The 26,395-nt window shown below is 41.7% G+C and overlaps 1 protein-coding gene across 1 annotated transcript in view; it reads left to right on the top strand.

Annotated features, from left to right (window-relative positions):
- The first annotated feature begins 3,624 nt into the window (after positions 1–3,624).
- SLC1A1 (solute carrier family 1 member 1) overlaps positions 3,625–26,395 on the top strand; it is a 56,619-nt gene continuing 33,848 nt past the window's right edge. The window contains exons 1-2 of the mRNA XM_030004790.2: positions 3,625–3,914; positions 19,726–19,866. Coding sequence (XP_029860650.1) covers positions 3,824–3,914; positions 19,726–19,866 — 232 coding nt within the window. The 5' untranslated portion in view covers positions 3,625–3,823. The remainder of the gene's footprint in view (positions 3,915–19,725; positions 19,867–26,395) is intronic.

The raw sequence follows: 26,395 nt of genomic DNA, 5'->3' as shown, positions 1-26,395 counted from the left end.
CTTGTTACACTGTGCACTATACTGTACTGTATGTGTTCTTGTAGGACCTCTCTGACTCTCGCAGCACTGAAACACTCAAATGCCTCAAAAAGTTGAAAATATTCCTAGTCTGAAATTACTTGCTATGTTCCTAAGTAATTCACTTAAAAAGTTAAGACAGTTCTACAGATTTGAAATGAATGTTGAGACACAGGGCTACTTATGTATCAGGTCACCATGTGGTAATAACTTGTCAATATAATAGTTATTTATGTATGATCCTAGGTCTACAACAAAGTAACCTGGATTAGCTTAGCTTTTAAGAAAAAATGGTACATGTAAATGCATGTCACTTTTTCCCAGGCAAATGTTCAGATTTTCAAGACTGATTCCTCTGTAAATTTCATTAGCATTAAAAAAAAATGTAACACAAAAAATAAAACCATATTGTCAAGCATACAATCTTACCCATGGTCTACTTTGAGAATTTTGTAACCGTGAGCGATATAGCTAAAGAATGTATTCCTATCATCTGTACACATGAAGTGTATTGATATTTTTTTCACACATACATCCTATTCATTTCATAGTTATTCCAGGATGTCTCAAAATCACACAAAGCTAAAAATGGTTTAATTAGAATTTAGATTTTTGTTTGCTCAGCAGCTGTGCTTGGTAGCTGTACAGGCAGCTAGTCTCCCAAAGTACTAGTTCTTTCGGTCTTTTTCCACAGCAGAGTTCATTTTTAAAATAACTTCAGCATTTCAAGAATGATCCATGGGCTGGGGCTACCTTTAATTCTTTTCCATTTTATTGGGACACTTTTATTACAGGGTTTTTTTTATAGCTCCCCATACAGAAACTGCCAGCTTGACTCTACATCCAGGATCAAAGCCAATGTCTGTCATTCTATAATAGGAAGATCAAATTAAAAACAGCTTGCTCATCAGGATGTTTAAAACATCTCTATTTCACCTGCCTATGTCTTTTTAAAAATGCTTCTTTAAGTTTCTATGGATGCTGTAAGTTACCAACTTCTTTTTTTTCAAGGTCATGTCCATGGAATTACATTTGATAAAATGAAAAAAAGAAAGACAAATTATTAAGAAAAAGCCTAGAATTTTGGCATCCTTTTTTTCTTAAATATTTTTAGGGACAAAACACTAGCCTAAAATTTTGGCATCCTTTTTTTCTCAAATATTTTTAGGGACAAAACACTAGCAGAAAAGAACAGAAACATTGTACTTTGTCAGAAAACAAAAAGTATGTAGAGGTGTTCAATACAATTAACTTTATATTGTTCTGCTGTTGCAGAAGATGGAAATAAGATATGTCTCTAGCCTTCACAAGTTATACAGCATAATTGTATTATGTTTTTTCTAAGTTTGCACAACTCCTTCAAGATATTGCAAGCTCCAGAAAGGCATATATGAGCTACGATCACATTGCTTTATACCAGTAGGAGGGCATTTTTTTGTGCTAAGAGTGCTGCAGACAATTCTAGCTCTCTCAAAGTGGTACTATGAAATCCTTAATGTGAAAAAAAGGATGCTTAAAGCATTCAGAGAAACAGACAAACCACAGAAACTCCATGGAGGAAGAAGTAAACTCTAACTTAATTTTAGCTGGTTTTCAGGAACCATTGTATTGCAGTTATTTCCTCTAGCTCACCAAAACGGCTCAAAAGAAAAGCAGAGTAGCTTGTAAGAAGGGATGCATGAGAAAGCAAACAAAGAGAAAATTAAAGGAAGGCCTAAACTCTGAAGTTGTCTTGCAACTGGTTTTGTTGCTGCTGTTCAGAAAGGCACCACCTCCCTGCCTCCTGGGTCAAGTCAGTCCTTTTACTTACTGAAAGCAACATCTGAGACTCCCAATATATGTGTGAGGAAATAACAAATAAAATTACACTCTGTGGCAGTGAGAACCAAGGCCAGAGCTCTTTCTGCCCAGGATAAGCCTAATCCTGCCCACCGTGAAACCTCATGCGCCTTTTTCTTCCTATACCTCATCAGTGCCACTCATACTTTGCCACATTTCTCTACCAAAGTCTGGACATAGTGATGGTGTTTCTTACTGTTTCTTTGCATTAGTTATTTTTTGTTTGCTTTTTCTGTGGCTTTGTAACATGGTAGTATGCCAGCTTTCCTTTTAAGTGGTCTAGAACCTTTGATGATTTAATTAAACTAATATGATATTTAACTCATCTGCTTCCTTTCTACCACTGGGCTTCCTTTTTTTTTTTGTTTTTTTTTTTTAATTAAATTTTCCTGATGGTGGCGGATACAGACAAATTACTGCACTTGCTCTACACATTTGAAAAATAAGGCCACTTTTTTAGGAGTCTCTATATCTGGCTCTAGATTTTAACACTTGGGATAGATGATGGCTTTTGCTTCTCATCCAGGTGGATTTCAGTGCTCTTCCCTGCCTCAGCAAGGTACAGGTTTGTCTTTCCTCAAGCTGTCATCCAGAACAGCCAGATCCATGTGAAGAAGAAATGTGACAAGGTTTCAGTTGCAGTTTTTGCTGATATACCCCAGGCCTTAGCTACCCGCTCATCACAGACAGAAATCGTGCAAACTTCACTAGTGTGTGTTTTGGAATGGATGGTGTCCAGTGTAATTAACTAAGATTTAACTTTTTAGTAATTTTCATTCTGCGCTCGCTTTCATGTCACTCAGCAAGACAACAGCAGTCTTCTTTTTTTTTCTTACATTTACCAATTAATGTCTAAGTTTGAAAATCATAATCAACAAGATTATGAAGAGATATTGAAAACCCTACCTACCACAATCCCACAGGGAATTGGGTGCCAGTATTATACACACCTTAATCATGCTTATGGGTGGGGAGAGGGAAGGAGACCATTGTCAAGGAGTTGCATGGAGAAATAAATGCTTCTTCACAATTTTGGTATTTAAACTTCCCAGGATAAAACTCCAGCGGGAAATCCTACAAGCCATTTCCGTACTCTCTACTCCTGATTTTCCTCCCAGGAGTACAGGGCAGAACATTCCCCCTTAATATTTAACCAGAGATTACCCCCAGCACAACCACTGGTGGCTCTCCAGCAGCCACCAACACCCAAGGACAACTCTTCTGCCCGGAGCTGCGGGCCTCCTACACCACCTTGCAGAGCATGGAGGTTGCCTGGCAGGCGGTGTGGCAACACAGACCTTGCCATGGGACAACCTCCCCTCCGGCATGGGGCTCCTCAGGCATCGTGAGGGCTCGCTCGCACACCTCTTTGGCACAAAACCCGGCGGGCTGCGGCATAAAGGGCACAACAGCAGGGAAGCAAGCTGGGGCACCGGGGTTTGGGCATGGCGCCCCACCAGCCACGGCTGCAGGTCGCCAGCCTTTGGCAGGTCCCACCAGCCACCTTTGCTCCTTCCTCCCCTTGCCCTGCCCTGCGGTTAGAGAGGTGAAGCGCTGCGGGCGGCGGCCCCGCGGGAAAGCGGGGAGTCCCCGCCCGCTCCCCTGGAGGACGCTGTGCCCCACGCACAGCCCCGGCGGGCATGCGGGAAAAGCCAGCTGGGAGAGGTGGCGGGCAGCCGGGCCTCACCCCCCGGCCAGCTGGGCCCGCAGCGGGGCGTGAGGGGGGCGGAGGGCGTGCGGCGGGGTGGGAAGGGAGGCAGGCAGGCAGGCGGGCAGGCCGAGGGGCGGGCGGAGGGTCGGGCTCTCCCGTTGCCAGGTGAGGTGCAACGTCTCCGCCTCCCCTCTGTAAGGGCGCAGCAGCGCGGAGCGCAGGCAGGCGGGCGGGCGGGCGAGCGGGCAGGCGGCTCGGCTCGGCTCGGCTCGGCCCCGCACGGAGTGGAGCGCCCCAGGCCCGCCGCCCCCCGCTATGGCGAAGGCGGGCAGGAAGGGATGCAGCTGCCCGGGCTTCCTGAGGAAGAACTGGCTCCTGCTCAGCACCGTGGCTGCCGTGCTGATGGGTGAGTGAGGCGGCGGGGGGGGGGGGGGGGGGCGGGCGGCAGGGTGGGAGTGCGGCGCCGCCGCCGCCGCCCCCCGCCCGGCCTCGCCCGGCACGTTACGGCCCAGCCCGCCGCAAGGCCGGCGCGACGCCAGACCGGGGCCCGCGACAGAGCGCCGGGCAACGCCAGTGAGGGGCGATCCGCGGTCCCCCCCGCCACCCCCCCGATTCCGCCCGCCGCCGGTTCCGTGGAAGGCTAATAATGGCTCTAACGGCGGGCGAGGGGGGCCGGGCGCCCTCCCACGGCGGCGCGCAGGCCGGCTGAGGTGCTCCGGGGCCGGGGCGTCGCGTAGCCGTGGCTGCGGGGAACAGGTCCGCAGCGGCACGGTGTCGTGGCGGCCGGTCCGAAACGGGGTTTCGCGTGGGTGAACGCAGGCCCCCCCGCCCCCGAGCGATCGGGTCGGCAGCGGGGTGCCCGGGTCGCTCTGGGCCGGGCCTCCCCCCCGCATGCGTCTCTCCAGCCGGTGTGACGAAGGTCTGGTAATTAGTAAGGTAAAAAAAACGTGTTACGAAAAATCGGCAAGTACACGGGATGACTGTGAGCCCTTCGTGCACGGCTGCTGCGGGTCTCCCTGGCCGCCAACCCACGGCGGGCTGTGCCCTGGGCCGCGTTGCACACCCTGGGGGGGACCGCAGCACGCCGGGTCGGGACTGACCACGGGGGAACAGGGCGGCCTCGTGGCGCCTTGGGTTAGTCTGCAGGTTGGAGCTTTGCTGAGATGGACGCTGCTGGGCAGGAGAGCATTGGTAGTGGCTTTGGGGTGCTTCTGATGGCCTAAGCAAGCAGTGGAGCTGAAAAAGTTTGGCACTGCCATCCAGCTTTCAGTGGGGTTTTCAGGGGTGTCATTGTAAAGACAGGAGGGTTTATCCTCTGCTTGTCGACAAGTTTCTGAAGGAGAAATGAGTTGAACGCCATCTTACTAAGAACAGGCGGGCAAGAGGGCTAAAAGAAGCTGTCCAATGACTTGGCCGAAGAGACTTTTCCATGGGACGTAATTTTGGTCATAGTCACACGCCCTTTTATTTTCTCCTGGTGATTATTTTGATGCTAAGCAAGGAGAGCTTCCTTCGCATTACCGCTCCTGTAGAGAAGTGCTGCTTTTAGTACTTCATTAACAGCATTTGCTGTTTGATGGGTCTCTTTCAGATGACTTTTCTGCCGATTTGAATTTTGACTGGAACATATCTATTTCTGTGCATGTTTGTTCAGGAGAGAATTACTCTCTTGGAATTCTAGCCAGCTATTTATATGATCAGAGGTGTACTTATATATACATGTGTGTTTTCCTCCATGCATTCAGTATTTGACAGTTCTCAGTTCTTTTTCACCTCTTTAGTAAGTGGAAAGGTTTTTGTGGAGTGTGTGTATGTGTCTGTGTTTGTGTGCATACAATTGCTTTTTCCTGTACTCCTGGCAGGTACACTTCTATGAGTTGACATACTTACTTCCCAATTACAGAAGTGGTTTAGAAATATTCCCCTGTCATTATCTTCAATGAATGTAGGTAGAACTGAAGTCAGTGATGTGATCCTACAAGCTGATCATTCTGAAATAAGATTTCCCTGAGAGCCACAAAGCCTGGCAATGTGGGAACTGCGGGGACAATTTGACAGTGGTCCCCCTAATATCCAATGGGAATTCACAGTGAGGGAGTGACAGGCACCCAAATACCTCCTGAGTCTTTGGACTTCTCTACCTGCTACACTGTAATTAACAGTCCAGAACTCAGGGGAGCTCTGTAATATGGCAAATAGAGTCTTCATAAATATTCCTTGAGCTTTGGACCAAATTACATTTTGCAATTAGCTATCTATCTGCTGCATTTTCAGTATTTCTTGGAGATGAAGTAAGTTATGCAAGGAGAACAGTGAAACCCTTGTAAGGATGGCCCAGTTGAGCTGTATTTTTTTATTACAGCTTGAGGAATGTTTGTAATATACCTGGAGTCCACAAAACCTTCATAATTAAATTTACGTATTTATTCTTTTTTTTAATATACACTAGGAAATTGAGGTTTATTAATCTACTTAGTTTGGAGGAACAATTTAGCATTCATGAACAGAAGAGTGTTGCTTATCATTTTGAAAGCAGAAAATATGTTTAGACTTTTCAGAAAAGTATGCATGAGTGAGGAGTGGAAATAACAAATGCAGCAAGCTGTGGAAATCTACTGTGAAAGCTGTCCAGCTGTGCTGCAAAGTGCCTGATATTCCAGCACTATCATATGGAATCATGATTTTGCTCATCATTATCAGAGCCGTGTTTAGCATCCTAGTGAAATATGCTTATCTTTGCTGGTACACTTACTAAGCTGAAAAATTTTCCTGATTAGTTGTTGTGTGCACCTCTGACAAGAGGAGACAGAAGCAGACGGAAACCTCTCAGAATTCCAAACACTTCTTCCTTCAAGAGTAATTATTTTGTGTGTTGTATTTGAAGCATTCGATCATTTGCCTGTCATTTACATTTCCAAAAACATTGGAATTTCTTTCATAGCAGTTGGGGGATGCGGGGTAGAATTATTTAAAATCTGTACACAAAATATCTTTAGAATGTCACATCTTTTTGGTGAAAACACCTGTATGTATTATTCAAAGAAAACAAAACTTGAGACTCAAGAGGTTATTTTTCTTACCTTAGTAGAGATTCTGATTCAGACCACCAAAGGGCTAATTCTGAGGCTTGCGGTTTGTATAATTTCAGTGATAGATTTGCCTGAATACTGGGCCTGAGAAGTGAGTTCATCATTCGTTAGTTCTTGGTGTGTACTTTGGGCATGCGGTCCGTCATCTCTGCTGACCAGAGGAGAGATTTGGGCTCATCTGCACCTTCCCTGTCTCACTGCCCTTCTCCGGGAGGCAGAGGGGCAGGCAAGTAGCAGCCTCAGGTAGGTAACTGCGAAAGAAGAGGTATCTTGCATCTTTTTGGTCCGCTGGCCTTACTGAGCCCAAAGCGGCCAAGCTAAGAAAAGCAATTTAAAAGTCAACTTACTTCAAGTGCTTCTTCAGCCTTTAATAAAGAAAGTTATATTGCTTCCACTTTGTACAATCAAGTCAAAATAAACCAGAAATATCCCTGAAATCTACTCACCCTGAAACAGATTTTCAAAGGACAATTGCAAAGGGAGGGTTTAAGTCACACTTCATAGAGCATCTATTTTTTATGATCGCTTTGTCTCCAAGAGGTCACTGCTGTAACACAACCAAACCAGTCATGAAGGTAAAGGGCTGATGATGTGTAAATACTTACTCATTCATTAGTCTGTAGATCATAGCCTAATAGTTTGTAGTCCTGGTCAATTCTTCAGCAGAACAGCTTTCTTCTTACAGTGGAAGTTAAAGTGTAAGTGATTGGAGTACATACGGTCTCAGGCACTGAGTTGCAGTAGCACACTGTACTAAAGCAGAGATCTTTTCACATACTCAGAGAGTACACACAAATAGGTTGCTGTTTTTTTTTTTTTTTAAGTACTTACATTTTTCAAATCGATTAGACCAGTGTCTTTTTGTAACGGTTCTGTGGTTGGGGAACATGATTCTGAGAGATTCAGTTTGCATAAATGTGCAGGTCACAAGTACTTTTTTTTGGTCGCTTAACGGGGTGTCTGTCTGTCACTTCCTAACTAAGTTCAGAACTTCAGATACCTGTGAGCCTGCCTGTGACCCTGAAGGTTTTTTTTTTTTCAACAGCACACGTGTGGATCACTGAAATTGTTCAGATATTCACGAGGGAGATATGAGAAATGCAATATTTAGATTGATACAGCCACCAGTCACCAGAGATTGTGAATGCCAGGTATCCTTTCTCCAGGCAGCCGTAAAGCCTGTTTACCAGAGGTGTATAAATGCTGTTTCGGTGTGAGGCAGCGATGAACATTTTTGCGCTCTGCCATTAACTTCCTACTTCGTTCTCCTCTTGACGGACACGCGTGGCTCTCGGCACTCCCGCTGTACGTCTCGGATCTTAGGAGAAACGGGGCTTTGGTGCCATCGCCCGCGGGCGGGGAGCGGCGGGAGCTGTCCGAGGTGGCTGCGGGGAGAGCCGGGGACGGGCCGGCCGGAGCGCAGGCGGAGGGCGGAGCTGCGGGAATCGGGAAGCGGCGGTGCGAGGCAGCCATGAAGTGACTGGGAGAGGGAGGGGCTGGGTGAACGTCTCCAGCATGCCCCGATACCTCATTTTTGCACCTCTGAAGTGGAGCTTATTCAGCCTCTGCGGGATCAGACATCTCGCCTGTGCAGTTCCCGTGTTGGAAGATTGAGGCTGGCCTCAGACCTCCTTTTCTCCCTGCATTTGAGAGTGACGTTAAAATATACATAGTTCCTATAGTTCCTATCTGTAACACCAGCACTGCAGAAACTTTGAGTGGTGTGGCTATTGCTGTTTGCCAGGATTTGATGAGTGCAGCAGCCGCTGGAGCTTCTGTTTTGTGCTTTATGGTATCACTGCAGCAGTCCATATGCAAAAAATTTATTCTCTTTAATTTTAATGAAAATTAATATTTTGTATCATAGTGTTAAATAGTAATATCTCCCAACAAGAATATTTTTTGTTCACAGGTCTGTGTTGAAAAAAATAATTGTCAGATGCATTCACAGCTGCTAACTGAAAGGTTAGGCTCCCCCTGTAAACAGGTATGAGGGGATTTGACAGCTGCTTTTAAAAGCACTAGTGCCTTTAAAATTCATCCATGTCAGAGTAGTGTCAGCACATGCTAGCATTCCTGGAAGTCCACCAGTGCATTCTTACACAAATGAATGTCTCACCGGGCGAAAGCAACAACAGAACAATTAGTAACCTATCACTCTGTTGACGGCCTGTCACCACGCAGAAGGCCACCCTGAATCCAGGGAGCTCACCATACTCCTGAGGGTGGGAATTATCTGTTGCAAATGTAGCCTGTAGCCTCTAAACCCCATAAAGTCTTTCTCCCAGTAAGTTGTTTCTGACAAGTGTAATTTAGAAATAAAAATCCCATTCTGGATATGGAGTAAGGCTTCACTGTTTTTCATTTCCACCTCCTCACAGCTTTATGAAAAAGTGGCCTGTTAGCTTAGTTTAGGCTGTCTTTGCTACCATTTCCGTTTGCTTGCACAATATAGGGTGAACGTTGCAAACAATGAAGCAGATTAATTGCCTCTTGAAATACACTAGCAAAAACAGACCTCTTCACAGCAGGAAAAAAATTACAGGAAATATACTAAAGCAAAGGAATTATTACCCTGTCAGTTTGTGACAAGTATAGTTGGAAAGGAAACATCTGATTCCTTTCTTGAATTCTGAAACGTAACATTTTATTAATTCGGATTTTATGACAAGTGAAGTCCTGACATTCCGAATCAACTGTGCTAGCATGGAAATTTAACAGAAGACTCTGGTTTCTTCCTGGTGTGATTTAGAACAGCACAGGTGGTACTTGTGACTTTTTATGCCTCTTTAGACAGTTGTGATGCTTATCTGTCTGTTTTGTCACACTGCATACAGTTCAGTACAGGATGGGATCTGTTCAGAAATGTGTGAAAGCCAGCAATTCTGAAAGAATGGCTGGATTTAATTTTAAAGACAGGAAGTAAAATGCAGAATGGCTAACAGTTTCACCGGAGAGTTTCACATACTAGTGAGGATCAAAAATGCTCTGAGCCAGAAACTCAGCCAACAAAAGAAACCAAAGATAACTGAAGTTAAGCATGGTGCCTCTTTTGCTTTTGAGCTGTTTTGAAGCAAAGAAAACCTAACTTTTATTTGTTCTTCTGGCATGTAAAGTGTTTTCCTGTTATCCGTGTGTTTTGTGTCTTGTTTTAACATGAAGCCAGGGTTTCACTTTATGTAAATGAAGTGAAACTACTACTAGAGCCGAACTTTTAAATAAAGGGAGCTGTGGAAGGAGTGAGCCTGAGGTCAATTTACACTCTACAAAGGCCCAAAGCTACCAAAGTCAATGAAATATTTCTTTCCATTTGAAACAATAAAACCAATACTAATAGCAGCAAAATATTTACTGTTTCCAATTTCCCAGTATTACTTAAGGGAAAATACTATAATGTAATTACAAAAATATTTTTTGTTTTCTGTTTACATCTTAACAAAGCATAAAGACACTTTCTTCTTATAAACCCCAACAAATAGATAATGTTCAGGTTGAGACTACTCACAAACAACACTTGCACTGTTTGCATAGCTACCTTTTTTTTTTTTTTTTTTTTTTTTACAAAAGCCTCATGGGATTTGTGGAAGGCATTCTTACTTATGGCTGCACAACAGTGTCTCATGCTGTGAGATCACATCTCTATCATATATTATGCTGAAGATCAGGGCTGAATTGTATTTAGTGTTCCAGATTTATTCTTCTGCCTACCATTGTTCCACATACTGCACATTCCATGACAATGCTATCGCATGCCAGAAGATTAAATGTGACGTGATAACAATTTCTATGGATTATATATAATCTAAGTATATTTATGGTATATTGCAAAACACCCATTTCTTGGTCCTTTCATGCTTTTGGAACCACAAACAACCTGGCCTTGCTTAATCTGAAGTAATTTTCTAGGTCATATCTCTGATTTCTCAACACCTTGATGTCTTCATTAGTTTCAGAATAATGATGTTTTTGCATGTCACTATCTGTCTCTATTTAGTTTCCACTATATTGCCTTTCTGGGTGCTTATCTCAATTTATTACAGTCAGAATCATTCCACTGCCCTTCCAGCAAGGGGATAGCTAGAACAGTATGTCCTGTTTACTGTCCTTTCCTCTCATCACAGTTTAAAACAGAAGCTGTAACAAGGGTGAGAATCTGGCAGATATTCCCAATTACTAGCCTTTCACCTTTCTTATACCATTGCCAACCATTTAGTTTCTGGTGTGTTTCAGGGGTCTTAAATGAAGAGGTATTTTTCCTGATGTGCTCTATTGAGCTAATACCTCTTGGGCTATACAGGATGTACAAAGGTGCTCATATAGCTTTGGGATAGCAAGCAAATGTTGTGGAAAGAGAACAGAAGATCAGTAGGCTTTTATAAGAAAGGATGAGAAGCTCTAATTTTTTTGTCTGGCATTGGAATGGTGCCATTGGTGTTGTAATATGTTAGGCCATTTTGAGCAAAATGTTAGACACTAGGAACACCAGAACTGGGGACATGACAGTATCTGAAATGAGTGACAAAAGGGGTCCAAACAAAAGTACTGTTTTGTAAAATTGAGTAGATTTGGAGACATGGAGGAAGCAACAAGACCCGTACATGTCTTGATGACTGCAGAGGAAAGAGGTCATAATTAAAGAAGGCTCTCAAGTTGCAGATGGGCGGAGTGAAGGAGAATGGTAGTGTTTTTACAAGTGACAGCTGAAAGGGGTCATGGGGAAGGTCTGCAAAAGAAGAAGGGCAAGTTATCTTTGTCATGTTACATTTCAATTTTACTGTAAAACACAGGAACAGGAGATAGAAGGATACCTCCTGGGTTATCACATCTGGTCTACTGCTGCTTCAGGTTACACAATTTTAGATAAAGTTGTAACACATCATGCTCCACCTTAAAGCTGGATAGGCTTCTTGGTGCTGCATATCCTCCTAGGAAGCTATATTAATCAGTCTGATTGTTGAAAGCCTTACAATTTCCAGTCTAAATGTATTGAGGTTCAATATGCATCCATTTATTAAAACACTGCTCTTTCTCTGCCATTCAACCATCTTCTGTATTTCTAGCTCGCTCATCCCTGTTGGACAAGCTCAATCTCCTTTGAGAAGGCAGGCTCCTCATTCTTTTCATCACTCTACAGTCCTTCTTTGCCTATGTTCCAGTTTGAGTTCACTTTTTCTGAAGCCTTAACAAGTTTCACACAGTATTCCCCAACAGAACAGGTGCTTTCACCAGGACACATCCAAATTCATGAGGACATGCAGGTTATATAGCTGCTGGGAAAGAACTGTCATTTTCCTCAGATTACTTAATTTATGACATAATCTTGATAATATGGTGTTTATTATGTTAAGGTTGTAAGTACTGTACTTAACTTCACAAATCTAATGAGTCACCAAGTTGCTGAAAAGCCGTAAAAGAGGCAAATTGTATCTCTGATACAACTTAATTTATCTTAACAGACTTAAGGACTTACCAAGGAGAGTGTTCTTCACAATACATGTCTGGTTTTTTTCTGTATGTTAATAGACTGTTCCTGTAGGTGGGTTCTGTATGGCAGTTCTTGCTAGTGTACTAAGATACATATACAGATGAAGCATGATCAAAACCTTTTTTTCTTTCCTTCAACTGAATTCTTTTATCTTGGCTTTCTCAGGTAGAATTTACGTCTGCATACTGAAAATATTTGGAAAATACATAGACATGAAATTAATCTACAGCATATTTAAATAAATGAGAGGAAACTAAGAGTCTAGTAGGAGACACTGTTAAATTATCAAACTGCTTAGCCATCTGCATGTTGCTGTTCTGGGGGAACACTGGTTCAGCATTCAGCAGAACTGTGGTCACTCATAGTCAGAGGAGAATGGCCATTATTTCCCTTTTCCTGGCTGAATGAAATAACTGCCCTTGGTTTGATTAAGGGTGGGGTGGGTCCTGTGCAGGACCGTATTGCAGAGAGGCCACTCTGTGTTACCAGTGACTGCTACAGATTGCTCTGTGTTATCAGCCCTGCTACAGGTTCCCGTGGCACAGAAAGTAGCAGGAGTTACGTGACCTTGCCGGTTGCAGCAGCCTTCGCGCCTGCTGTGAGTAAGAGGAGTACCCCACACTGGAGAAGCTGGTTTTTCCCCCTCTGGTTAGTGCTCCACCTTGCCTTCATTCCTGAAGGTGCATTACAGGGAGTCACTGTCCACCCGAACTTCCCTCACCTGCAGTCAGATGATAGCGTGTCATTGGTGTGAAGGAATTTACAACCGCTGCACCCTCAACAGGTTAATCAGAGAGAGGACACAGCGGGTCTCACCACAGCAGAGGAATGAGCACACCTTCCTCCAATACATTCCTACTAAATATTTTTCAGTAGACCAAGATCTGACTTAGGAACTCTCTTCTGGAAGATTTCTGAGAGAAGTTTTCTTCACATATCTTTGTAAGCAAGCTGGTAGTCTGGGCAACACCAGCATCCAGAGAGTTAAGAGCAGTTGCCATGCAGTTGTACCCCAGAGACTCTAAGGCCCTACCTCAGCAGTTGCCTGCAGTTTTCTAAGAATATTGTTTTCTTCAGTCAACATCAGTATGTTTATTGGAAGGAATATTAATCGTCAAGTAGAGTGTAAAACAGTAAAATGTGTAACATTAGAAAATGTTAAAAATAATGCAAAGAGAGCTCAATTAATAAGCTGAAATAAAAAGTTTATAAGTAATATTATAAGTAATAATTTCTCCTACACCCTCTATTTTAGTGTTTTGTATGTGGCACTGTGTATTTCTTTGTAGTTAAGAGACAGCCAGTGATATTACAGAAGCTCTAGAGAGAACAGAATCAAAATGGATTTTATAAAATATTACTAAAGGACTCAGACTGTATCAGAGACTGCAAAAATCTTGCCTGCCTGTCCTGCAATTTGACATGTTTATATTGAATGTTTTGTATTGTGTTTCAGATCAAGTCAGTGAACTTTGTTTGCCGGCCTTTTCAGTTCCGTGAATCATCTGCTGATAATCCAATTAAGACGCACCAATATGATAGAAGTAGTTGTATTTTAGTCTGTTACATGAACAGCATGTGAAATTTTGAAGAGCTTAATTATTTTGTTAATAGCACAATGCATGTTGCTACAGTAAAATTAAATAATATCGGGTTTGAACCATGAGACATGCCCACATTTTTTCTTCTTTCAGTGCCATATCAAAACAAAATTCCTATAATTCCCCCAGTGTCTATCAGTATCAGCCAGAATCACTAACTCTGCTCCAGTGAAACGGAGTTTCTACATGCTAAAATTATATGAAAACAGGAAAAATAAATATCAGAACTTTTTTCAGAGAGGGGCGTGGTGTAATTCAGAACATATCATTTTACAAAACAGATTATTTGTTCTCAAAAAATATATGCTGGGTTTCTTTTCTCATTGTCTTTATGGTTAATTCCTAAGGATCATTCCCATAATAAAGTCAGGGGGAGTTGAAGGTGATGTGCTGTTTCTGCAGTGTCATGCACACTGATGGAGTGAGAACTCCCTGCCAATTAACATCATGCATCCCCTACCAGTGTTGTCGTCCATGAGTGCAAATAACATGTTAGGGAGTCCTACCTGTTAGATAGCAATTTTATCTGGTTTATATTCTCTTTCAGGGAGAAATAGGACCAGGCATGTCTATGTGTACACTTCAGCTACTTGTTTCTAAATCGTGAGTTGTTTTACCAGTGAATGAAGGTAAAGAAAGTAAAGGTACATAATATCATGCCATCTTGTTATCAAAGGTGTCATTATGTTATGAAGAGCATCTGACCCACAATGGTAATGATGTAAAGCAAGTAACTAGTCACATCATACTGCATGTCCCGAACTGATTCAGCTACTCACGGGTTCTGAGTTTTCAAATTCAAGATCTGAATGGTGTTCACCCCACATAAGTATACAAAAATGGCTTAAGGATTTAGCCATCACTCCCTGAAAAATTGTAAATAGTCTCCACATTTGGTTGCTCAGGTGGCTGCTGAGAGGGCAGCACATTTTTACAAGTTTACAATAGCTGTAGGACAATCTGTGACACTCCCCATGTGTGCCGGTATAGATAAGCCCAGAGATTATGGAAATTGTTTGAACAGGATATGTGTTTCTTTTCTTACTCATTTCCAAATCTGTTACAAACTGCAGCACACTACTTGAAGAAAAATGTAGTAGCCCTGTAGTTGTTCCCATGCAAATAATTTGCCTTTTTCCTTAGACAACATTTCAGAAACAACAGCAATATGCCAAAAGACATACTCTAGATGTAGGGCAGATTGTGATTGTCCTGGTTTCAGCTGGGATAGAGTTAATTGTCTTCCTAGTAGCTGGTACAGTGCTATGTTTTGAGTTCAGTATGCGAAGAATGTTGATAACACTGATGTTTTCAGTTGCTCAGTAGCGTTTAGACTAATGTCAAGGATTTTTCAGCTTTCTCAAGCCCAGCCAGCGAGAAAGCTGGAGGGGCACAAGAAGTTGGCAAAGGACACAGCCAGGGCACCTGACCCAAAGTGGCCAACGGGGTATTCCATACCATGGGACGTCACATCTAGTATAGGAACTGGGAAGTGGGGGTGGGGGGAATCGCCCCTCGGGGGACTAGCTGGGTGTTGATCGACGGGTGGTGAGCAATTGCACTGCGCATCATTTGTACATTCCAATCCTTTTATCATTACTGTTGTCATTTTATTAGTGTTATCTTTATCATTATTAGTTTCTTCTTTTCTATTCTATTAAACAGTTCTTATCTCAACCCACGAGTTTTACTTCTCTTCCCAATTTTCTCCCCCATCCCACTGGTTGGGGGGGAGTGAGTGAGCGGCTGCATGGTGCTTAGCTGCTGGCTGGGGTGTCGTGGTTTAATCCCGCTCACAGTGGGGTTAAACCACGACAGTGATAAATGAGTGTTCACCAGATACCCAAATGTGACAGAGTTAGCTTTGCAGATATGCAGAACCTAAAAGATAATGGCTTCCCAAGACACATTTTATCTGATTTCTGTGGTTCGCTCACAGCACACACGTACATAGGCCAGACTGGTTCTGCCACCTTGTTACACACAGCCATCATCTCCTAGGCCCTGGAAAGCCTCAGGCTTGGCAGATGTTGAGTGCTACATGCAGTGCAGCCAGTTGCAGGTGCTATCCCCTTGCAGTAATTCCTCCTGCCCTTTCTCTGGGTAACACAGTAAAAAATGGGTCATCCCATACAGAGGAAGCATGTATTCCCTCTAGCTTTTTATGCTGGGACTCCTGGGACTACGTGAAAGATGAGTGCGGACAGATTTGTTTTGGTATGCTCATTTTCAGCTATTTTCTTCCACTCTGTTTTTCTTCTCTTGTTCTTCTCACGCTCACACCTCACTTCTCTTAGTCTGCATTTACAGCCTTTCTTTGAAGGATTTTCGGTCTGTTACCAAGCTTGTAAAAAGACTATGTGCTACCTGGGAGAGTAGTGCCAAGGAGTCAAGGCATGTGTTGTTTCATATGGGTTCAGACAAGAAAATTGTCTTGTGGCCTATTCATGTGTTGCAATCCCAGGGACCCGGACTGCACCTTTTGCTTTCTGTGTCAGTGGCTGCTGGGAGAGAAAATGTAGACACCATGCTATACAGGATGTGCTGTACAATGCACAGTTGCAAGGAGATATTTGCCTTAGAAAATTAAATTAAAGACATGGGATTATACTGTTTTTTCCACCTTCATTCTTCTCTTCTGCCCAGTATTGCAGAAACCTGGACCTTAAGCGGTACATGCCATTGAGCCATAACTAGAGGATTGCTCTTGTGGTAAAATTCATAACCTAACTTAGCTATGTGGGCAAGAAGGAAAAGCAAGGAGAGGGGATGGAAAAGAAAGAAAAACAGTTTAGCATGGACAAGAAGAAAGGTGGAGTGGTTGAAGCTGAGGAAGGAGGAACGGAACAAGCAGGAGAAGTGATGTTTTACTCTTTAAAAAAAGCAGAAGTAACTTAGTCCACAAATGAAAAAGAGAGAAATTAAAAGAAAGGAAAAATCCCAATATACAATAGAGGCCTTGCCTGCTGTAGGGTGTTTTGTGGTTCTTAGAAGTAATCGCACATGTAAGAATTAGTTTCAGAAATGGTGGAGTATTAGTAGCATTCATGTAGAAAAAGTAACATTTCATAAGACTTTCATCTATACTTAGTTAGGACCGCTGTAATCAATGTGATGTTAAAAGCACTGGTGACTATATGAAATATGTTTATGCTGGGCCACACTTTCTGTGCGTTGTAATTCCCAGGAAAAAAAATCCAGTTGAACTTGGTTATTGAGAGGAGGATCAAAAAGTTCTATATATGCCCATTTCCAGTACATAAGTAAATTAATTCTGCTAACTTTCTAAGCTTCTTTTGTTACTGTTACAAAATAAAGTTTCTTCTTATAATCCCATGTTAAATTCAAGCAGCATATGCTAGATGCTAGCTCAAATTAAAAGGTGGCTGCATTTTACTGTATTTTGGCATGCTTCACAAGTTAATATGGATATAAGTGCTGTGTCTGGTAAAGGAATAGCATGAACAAGGAAGTGAGAGCAATAATGCAATTTCAAGAGATTGTTGGAATGAGGAAATCTATTCTTAGTTACTGCCACTAGATAAATAATATCCTTATTAAAAAAAAAATTAAACTAAATATGTAAGTGAAAAAGCTTAAGGAAACCCTGCTAAAATTTTGAGAGCATGTGGGAAGTTTTTGTAGTGAAATCTGAAGAAGTGGAAAAGAGAACTCTGAAGAATGAAAGTGAGGGTGAATCTTTCTAGCTGCTAGTAATCCTGCTAAATGTACAGTGATCGAACTTCCCAGCTGGTCAAACAGGTCAGTCACCACCTGGAATGAAAGGTACATTGATTAGAACATGTCCTAGTCACACCTGCTCAAAGTACAGTGGCATTACACAACTTTTAATAAACATACAGTCCTGTCTTTCTGCAATTTAAGCATATGCCTACCCTAAGTCGTGTGAATAGTCCAAAGACATGGAGATTACCTGCATGCTTAGATTCAGCTATTTACATTGGTGTTTTCAGGATCAGAGCTTTAGCAACTTACTTCAATACATGTAACCATTTTATAAACAGAGATTTATCTTGCTTGGTCACTTTATCTTAAAGTGTAGACTAATTATTTTCAACATATTCAGTTCAGTCACTAGATTAAAAATGGAGATCATTGTGTCTTATCATTCACTGATGAAGGGCTTTTACATAATATTGCAAATATCTTCAAGGCTATTAAGATTCAAGATTGTTGCAAGAAATTTAAACTGTCTGTGTTCACTGGCACAGATGACACCTAAATCAGAAATCTTAATAGTTGCTTAGAGCAGCCTATTTGAATGAAAGTTAACTTGTTCATTTTCTATCTCTTTATTAACAGGAAAGACGTAGTAGGAGTTTATAATCTGCCTCTATCTTCTTTCAGCTTGTTTTTGCAGGTACAGATAGAGCACAGAAAAGAGGGTTCATTATCTTTTCATGCTCTCAGAGACAAACTCTGTGAAGGTAGCTAGAGGTTTATATTTTTGCATCAACTAACATCCAGATAGTGTGTGAACTAGGACAAACCACAGCCATGGTGAATCTTTAGAGAGGATTTTTTTAAAAATCCTTACTTTCTAGAAAAGAATGTTAATGAGTTTCTTGTTTAGTAGAGAATTGGATATGGGATCTCTGTCTGTTTCCTTCAGTATCAACAGTAAGGACCAGTTGTCTGTGGATTTGCCTAAGTCTGGTTTCGAACCTGCTGGCATTGTCTGCCACCACTTCAATCACTTAAAATAAGGAACATATCCTATAAGCCTGTTTAGTCAAACTTTACACCAGCTTCTTGAGCAATATCTAACTTTAATGCCTTGTATACCATCGAAAATAAAACTGGGGGAAGAGGTACATTTGGCTTGGGCACTAACAGCTTTCCTGGCACCCTGCAAGTTTATGTGAGCCACAGAGCCTGGTAAAGGTTTACTGGTAGCACCTTCTTGTGCTGTTGTAACAATTCTGCTGCAAAATACACACCTCTGATGTCACTAAAATACCACAGGATGTAAATAATTCCATTAACTTCAGTGAGGCTATTCACATGAATAAGACCTTTCAGCACTCAGTGGGTAATGAAGGGTTCTGAGTTGCTGTGTCTCTCACTGAATCCAGTTAGAAATTGGATCTCTCACTACTCAGTTTAGCCAGGACTGAAACATTACAAAGTTTGTATGTGAAACAACAGTCATAATGCTTTCTGAACACTGATGAACACATTTCCTATACCAGTGATTTTAATTTGAAAATCATGTTGAAATGGAAAGTTAAGGTATTGCCTGTCAAACTGAAGAAATTTGTCTTTTGGCCTATGATTTATTTTCTTTTGGTAGAAGTCTTATCTGTGACTTGTCTCAGAAGCTAGAACTACCTGATAATTCATTTAATCCAAAGATAGGAAGTACAAAGGCGCCTTGTGCCATCAATCACTGATTAAACTTACAGTCTCGTATTTTGTAGATCGGTCATGCAGTGGAATGAGTGTGAAATAAGCTGAGTGTGTTTTTGTCGATTAATTTCCTGGAAATTATTAAATTAATTTAGTGATTGTAGTCACACTCTTTTCTAATTATGTAGAGCAGCAATTACTGAAAGTATTGCACTGGGTAGACATACTTTTGCCAATAGAAATTATCTAAAATATTTATATTACATCACTTTATTTAATGTTTGCTAGTGTTTATATATTATATTGATTTTTTTAATGCCAGTTGTGGGTCTTCTAGAGCTAGTGAAAGCAGGTAAAAAGCCACTGCTGAACTGGACTGAAAATCAGAGGGCGAAAATCAGAGGGCATAATCAAGATTTTTCCAAAGACATTCCTAAAGACATCCTCCAAGTTCAGAATTATATGTGTTATTACTGTGCCTATCATCAATATATAGAACAGAAAAGGAAACATGTCTTCTCTAATTTGCTTTAGAAGTTCCACCATGGCTGTGAAAATGTGTCTATTGCTCGCTCCTTTTGTTCTACTGTTCTCCTACTTTTCTTCCTTTTTCCCCATGTCTCTACTATAAATTACTGCTAATTTTTGTCACGTTTTTTATGTGCCTTTTAGGTATTGGAGTCGGCATGCTGGTACGGGAATATGGCAAACTCTCTAACTTGGATAAATTCTACTTTTCCTTTCCTGGGGAAGTGCTGATGAGAATGCTCAAACTCATCATTCTGCCATTAATCATATCAAGTATGATCACAGGTATGACTGGAAATATACTGTTAGCTGATGAGGTTATCATTGTGGTTTAGCTTTCTTTCTAAAAGAAATAACCTTTAAAAATAATTTGATGGAACTCTATAATGAAAATTATAGATTACATACATTTAGGTTAAGCTTTTCTATATATAATGAGAATGGATTTCGAAGGATTAGCACCATTACCTGGTAATTAAGTTATAAAGACCTGTGAGATAATAACTTACATGTTTATAGATTCTCGTATCTCTCCCTGTTTTCAGGAGTGGGTTAAACAGTTGCAAATTGCAAGCCCAAAGCTGCAACTGCATATTCTCAGGTACAGAGTTAACTATTGTAAGTAGTCTCGCGTTACCATTTCACAAGAAAGGGAGAGCTGATCTCATAGCTTACTGTCATAAAAAGAGGAGATTCCTCACCTACACTTCCCTAGTCTCATCAAACTCCCATGAGGTACCTTGCATGAGCTCTGGTGTTTGCTAAATCCTTCTGTGAGTCCATTCAATTCAATGACCTGACAAAAAACTATAAATTAGGGAAAAAAAATAAAAATCTGTTTGGTATGCTTAGTTCAAAGGAGTTTTGGAGAAGTGCAAGAGCGTGGGGAGGGAGACTGTGTGGCCAGGAAGGGGTTATGTAAAGCAGAGCAAAGCTTCCCTCTTTTGGAAGAAGCAAGCAAGCTGTTGGCTGGAACCCCGCCATGGCATGCTAGAATTCGTTAACAGCTCACCTGGTAGGAAAGATTTGGAAAGAGTTGCCAGAACAAACCCAAAGCGAAGAAACAGAACTGAATGTCAAATAGCCTTTCTGGGGAAAAATAATAAAAAAAAAAAAGTAAAGCAAGACAAACAAACTTGTCTTTATTCTTTATTCTTTAAGCCTTTACTGGGGGAATAAGGGTTGTGACTATTTTCTTTTAGCTTCCTACAATGAATCAGGAGACGTTTGTCATTATACTGTCCCCTTACATCTCCACAAAGCCTCTACATTGGGCGTGTATTCATGTCCAGGTGTTTGTTGTTTGGTTGGATGGTCATGGAAATACATCAGACATTTGACTGCAGAAAAGGAGAGCGTGTTCTGATCAGAAAATGAAAGGGGATTTTCAATCATGCTGTGAAAGTGCTTTCAAGAATAGGATATTGAATACAAACTCCAAAGCCCCTCAAAGTTCATGGCCAAAAATACCACTAGTTTCCGCAGCACACCCTAAAGTGGGCCTATGACAAGAAGAGCCTAAGGGAAGCTGCCAGGGCCTCTGGGGCATATCCGTAATGCAGGGTGATAGGAACCCAGTGTTAGAACTGAAATGGAGAATGTCAAGAGCTGCAAGATGGAGATATCCAGAAAGGAAAGCTGCAAGAGGCAGAGTGAGAAATGACAGCAGAAAATAGTCAAGGGCTGTGTCCAAAGGAATGAAGGGAGATGAAACAGGTGTTAGTACATAAAGGAGAGAAGAACAGAGAGAGGAATAAAAAGGGCTTGGTGTTTTAATTAATATACAGGACAGCACCATTCTTATATAGAGGAGGAAATCAGACAGAAAGCAAAGGAAAACTGAACTCTACTTTTCTCATATTGAACTTTAGTCTGTGACAGGAGATCCAGGAAAAGCTGCCAAGACTAATACATTTCTTTTTTTGAACAAGCTTTTATTTCTGACTGAAGTTGGGCCTGTGTCTTCAGAAATAAATGATGTCATTAGGATAACTTTGAAATGAATTATTTATTAAATGTATCCCTGTCCAGCACTTGCAAGGGGAAACAAGAATCATGCTGTTAAAAATATTATGCTGCTATTTAATGTTTAACATTCCAGTATGAGTAAACTGCATTTGTAACTAACACGAGCTTGGATTTTAAAGATTGCACATTACAGGAGTTAAATTCATACACAGAGATGAGAATGAGATGCTCCAATTCTGACCTTGGCATATCCAATTCACATAGAAAAAATAAGCCCTTCTTTTCTACACTTCCATGTTAGGTTTTTAGGCAAGAAAAAGGAAACAAGAGTGAAACAGAACAGAAGCTACTTCAATGGAGTATAGCTTTGTGACTCTTGAAGGCAAAAGCACTAGCTGCCTGTGTGCAAGTAGTGCTGAAATGTGTGGCAAGCAAACGGACTAGGCGTGTCTGTGCGTGATGGTTTTCACTGTTCACCTGCATCCTTCTTCAGGATATGATGAGATATTTTGCCTCTTGTAAAATAAATATGGTAACCTTCCAAGCATCAGAAATGTGCATTTGAATTGAATAAGTAGGCTTGTGTATAATCATAAAGCACACGAGTCATTTTTCCTCTTTCACACAGAGTCATACAGAATGGTTGAAGTTGGAAGGGACCTCTTAAGATCATCTAGTCCAACCCCCGCTGCTCAAGCAGGGTCGGCTAGAGCAGGTTGCCCTGGACCATGTCCAGTCAGGTTTTGAATATCTTCAAGCACGGAGACTCTACAACTTCTCAGGGCAACATGTTTGACCAGCCTCACAGTAAAACAGTGTTTTCCTGTTCAGATGAAATTTCATGTTCTTTAATTTTTGCTTATTGTCTCTTGTCTTGTGTCTGGGCATCACTGAGAAGAGTCTGGCTCTGTCGTCTTCATTCCCACCCATCAGGTATTTATACACATGAATAAGATCCCCCTGAGCCTTCTCTTCTCCAGGCTGAATAGTCCCGGCTCTCTCAGCCTCTCATCATGTGAGAGATGCTTCAAACCCTTCATCATCTTTGTGGCCCTTTGCTGGAATCACTCCAAGTCCATCTCTTTCTCGTACTGGGGAACCCAGAACTGGACACAGTACTCCAGGTGTGGCCTCACCGGTGTTGTGTTTAGGGAAAAGATCACCTCCGTCCACATGCTGGCAGTGCTCTTCATAATGGTGCCCAGGAGGCTGTTGGCTGCCTTTGCTATCAGATGTTGCTGTCCTATTGTCAGCTTGTTGTCCACCAGGACCCCCAGGTCCTGCTCTGCAGAGCTGTTCTCCAGCCAGTCAGCCTCCAGCATGTACTGGTGCCTTGCATTATTCCTCCCCAGATGTAGAGCTTTGCATTTATCCTTGTTGATCTTCATGAGATTTCTCTCAAGCAAATTCTCCAGCCCATCCAGGTACCTCTGAATGGCTGTATAAACATCTCATGTATCAGCCGCTCCTCCCAGTTTTGTATCATCTGTGAACTTGCTGAGAGAGCACTCTGCCCCATCAACTGGGTCATTGATGAAGATGTAAAACAGTATTGGCCCCAGTACTGACCTCTGGGGTACACCACTAGTGACTTGCCTCCAACCAGACTTCTGCTGGTGATCACAACCTTCTGGGCCTGGCCATTCAGCCAGTCTTCAATTCACCTCACTGTGCAATTATCTAACCTATGCTTTGTCAGTTTTTCTGTGGGGATGTTACAGGAGACAGTGTCAAAAGCCTTACTAAAGTCAAGGTAGACAACATGACCTCTTTGCAATTCTGAATTTTAGCACAAAAGCAAAATTCACACTTTCAAAAAATACTGTAAAGAATAGAATAAGGAGGGGAATGAAAAATTTAAGGAGGATCCCGGATGTGTCTTCAGCTATGTCTGTAAACAAGACAGGCACTTCACTGTTAGTGGCAAGGGCACATGTCTCTGCATTTGGCTGTGAACCTTCCCTGGAATGAGACACAAAAGCATTTTCCTCAAAACTAACCTCAACTTTATTGACTAAACGCAGGATATACAAGGATAGCACCACAACCTGCAAGCTGGCTGTTTTGGTGGGACTAGGTGTGTTCTGAGTATGCCCAGCTCCTCAGGATTTGCATATTATGCAGAACCCTATAGGGCTTATACCTGATGATCACAGCTATCAGACCTGGGTATGTGTTCACATGCTCAGTGGCAGACATTTAGGGCCCCAATGCATATGAAGTTTCTGCAGTAAAACTAGTGACAACACAACAGCTGGGCCTGAATGACTGTCTTTTTAGTTCACAAGCTAAGGGGATGGTACTTAACTCACTGTGAGAGAAAGTTAAACATTAAGTCATGTTATTGTGCCTTTGCTGCAGGCTAAGAGTGTGCACAGAGACAATTGCAACGGCTTATTTGGTGCATAATTGTAACCAGACCATGATGCTGGGTCCAAAGGCATCTAGGAAGTTTTAATGCTTACAGGAGGTTATTCTGTGAATGTATGTCATGTCAGAATACTGGATTTTGGTGACTAGTAACATTTTTGTACAAGCATCACCAAGACGTTATTGAACATAGAATCTGTAGTTTTCTTTTTTAGGATTATAGTGTCTTAAAAGGTAATGTCACATCTTGAGAAGCATCAACTTACACACATGCTTTTGAGACAGTGAGCTATGCACAAATACATGTCCCATGACCAGATCCCTGTCCATTTGGACATAATGATATAAATCAAGCCCACAGCAAAGACGGTGATGGTGGACATCACTCCTTGAGATTCCAGGAGTTTCTGCAAAATTTAAACTATTAGTAGTTTTAACTTTGGGGAAGAAATCCTATCTTAGTGGGAAAATTCTCACTGAATTCTTCAATTAGAGGAGGAATACAGTCTATTTTCAAACTGAAAGGCAAAATTCTCCCTCTGGTTAAATGGAGGGCTTTGTAGAATGTGGTTTTCCTTCACAAACCCAGTTCCTCAGAGTATAAAAGAGGAAAGGCATTGTTTATGTACTTATTTTACATAGCGTACGAGTTGCAATTTGTGGAATTTTTCCACTGACCTGCCTAGAGGCTGAACTGTAATGTAATAAAAAACTAACATAAGTGCTAAGCATTTATTTGTTTGGAAAAATTTGAAAAGAGTGTTTAATAGGTCCTTGCTTTGGGGACAGAAGAGTGTGAGTAGTGCCATGCTCTTAAATTATTCTTAGTCTGCCTCAGAGCCGAATTTTAATTGCTCTTTTCTTCTCATAATTATTTTAATGGATTGCAGATATAAGTTTAATTTACTCTGACCCATAAGGCCACCACTGATAATTCAGTTCAAAATATTTAGCTCTTTTGGATCTCCATGAGATTTCTATCCCTCAAATTAGCTAATAGTACACTAATGCATCATTCATGTGAAGGAGTTATTTATATTTTCTGTTTCCTTCTGTAGTGGCATAGGAAGATTGAAAATGAAAATCAAAAACCTAGAGCGTTACTCAAGACCATTGCTATGACATCCAGACCTACATCTGTACTGAGTGTAATAATCCACACTCCAAATCCACTTCTTTGAAGTAATGCTCTAAAAGAATAAATTAGTAGGCAAATACCAGAAATATATTATTTTTAGGTGCCCTCTAGGGAGAAAGAATTGAAAGGGATCTCTTGTGTGCTTCCTGGGAGTTTTGAGGCTTAAATCTAGTCATTCTGGGACTGCTTAAAAGCCTATAAAATGTCTTTGAAAGTCTTGGAAATCCACAACTCTAGTATCAGTCAGAGAAAGAAAATTCTCTAGAATTGTGCAGTATATTTCATCACATGTCTGCATACTGGGCAGACTAGTCCACTTTAATCACTTTTAGCCTTCTTTTTCATGAACTGAGATTCACAGGATATGTAATGGCAGTAAATGTTTGCAAATCTGTTTTCTGTCTGGACTGCAACAGCACTTAGGCTGGAGACAACTGTCCAGTTTCCTGAACAGTTGTTCCCCTCTACTTGGATACAAGCTGAGGAAAATTACATGCGCAGCTTGGAACTAATTAATCCACACAAAGTGTCTGGCCTTCTTTCCCATAAGTCCCGTGTTAGTAGCTAGTGTTAGGAGATCTGGATCTTAACCCAACACCCCCAGCGCTCCAGATACTACTGAAGTGCCATGGCTCTACTTCCCATCCCTCTTCAATCAGTCCTTCTAAACTGGGGTTATTTCAGATTGCCTGTCTCATCGATTATTCAGACTACAAGCCATGGACCGTGATGCAGAGGTCTTTCTTTAGGGCTAGAATATTTTCTGTCAAAAACTTCCCCTAAAAGTTGACATCACATATGTGATAAATGACCTTTTTTGATGATGTTTCCAGGGTTACCCATAAATGCCAGAAATCTCAGCTGTGTAGCAGTCATGTCTGTTCTGTTTTCTGCATCATGCTTTAGGTTAAAAAATGTGACACACAACACAGCAGGTCCATGTCTCAGATCTCAATATTGATGACAATTTTATCAGCTATTCAACATCTCTTTTAAGTTCTACAATAACCTCTCCCTCATTTCTTATCTTTTCTCCCTGACAAAATATTAATAAAGCTTTTCTTTATGTTTGTGACCTTCCCTGCACCTCTAGCCTTCACAGGCAGCTCCAAAGAGGCTAGAACAGATGCATGGGAGTTTTCTGGCTCATGAATTTGTGCAGGGTCAGCTATGGGGAACACCAAAATCCCTTAAAGCAGTTGATGAGGTATTTGTAGGTTACACACAGCATACCTCAAGAACAGTGAAAAAAAGACAGTATCAGTTGCCTTTCTGAGGTAGCTGTATGTGACCTATAAATACAATATCTGCCTTGCTGTGGGTCTGACGATGCTCCAA

The sequence above is a fragment of the Aquila chrysaetos genome, chromosome Z, assembly GCF_900496995.4.
Source record: "Aquila chrysaetos chrysaetos chromosome Z, bAquChr1.4, whole genome shotgun sequence".
Lineage (NCBI taxonomy): Eukaryota > Metazoa > Chordata > Aves > Accipitriformes > Accipitridae > Aquila > Aquila chrysaetos.
This window is presented reverse-complemented; position numbering and strand designations above follow the sequence as displayed.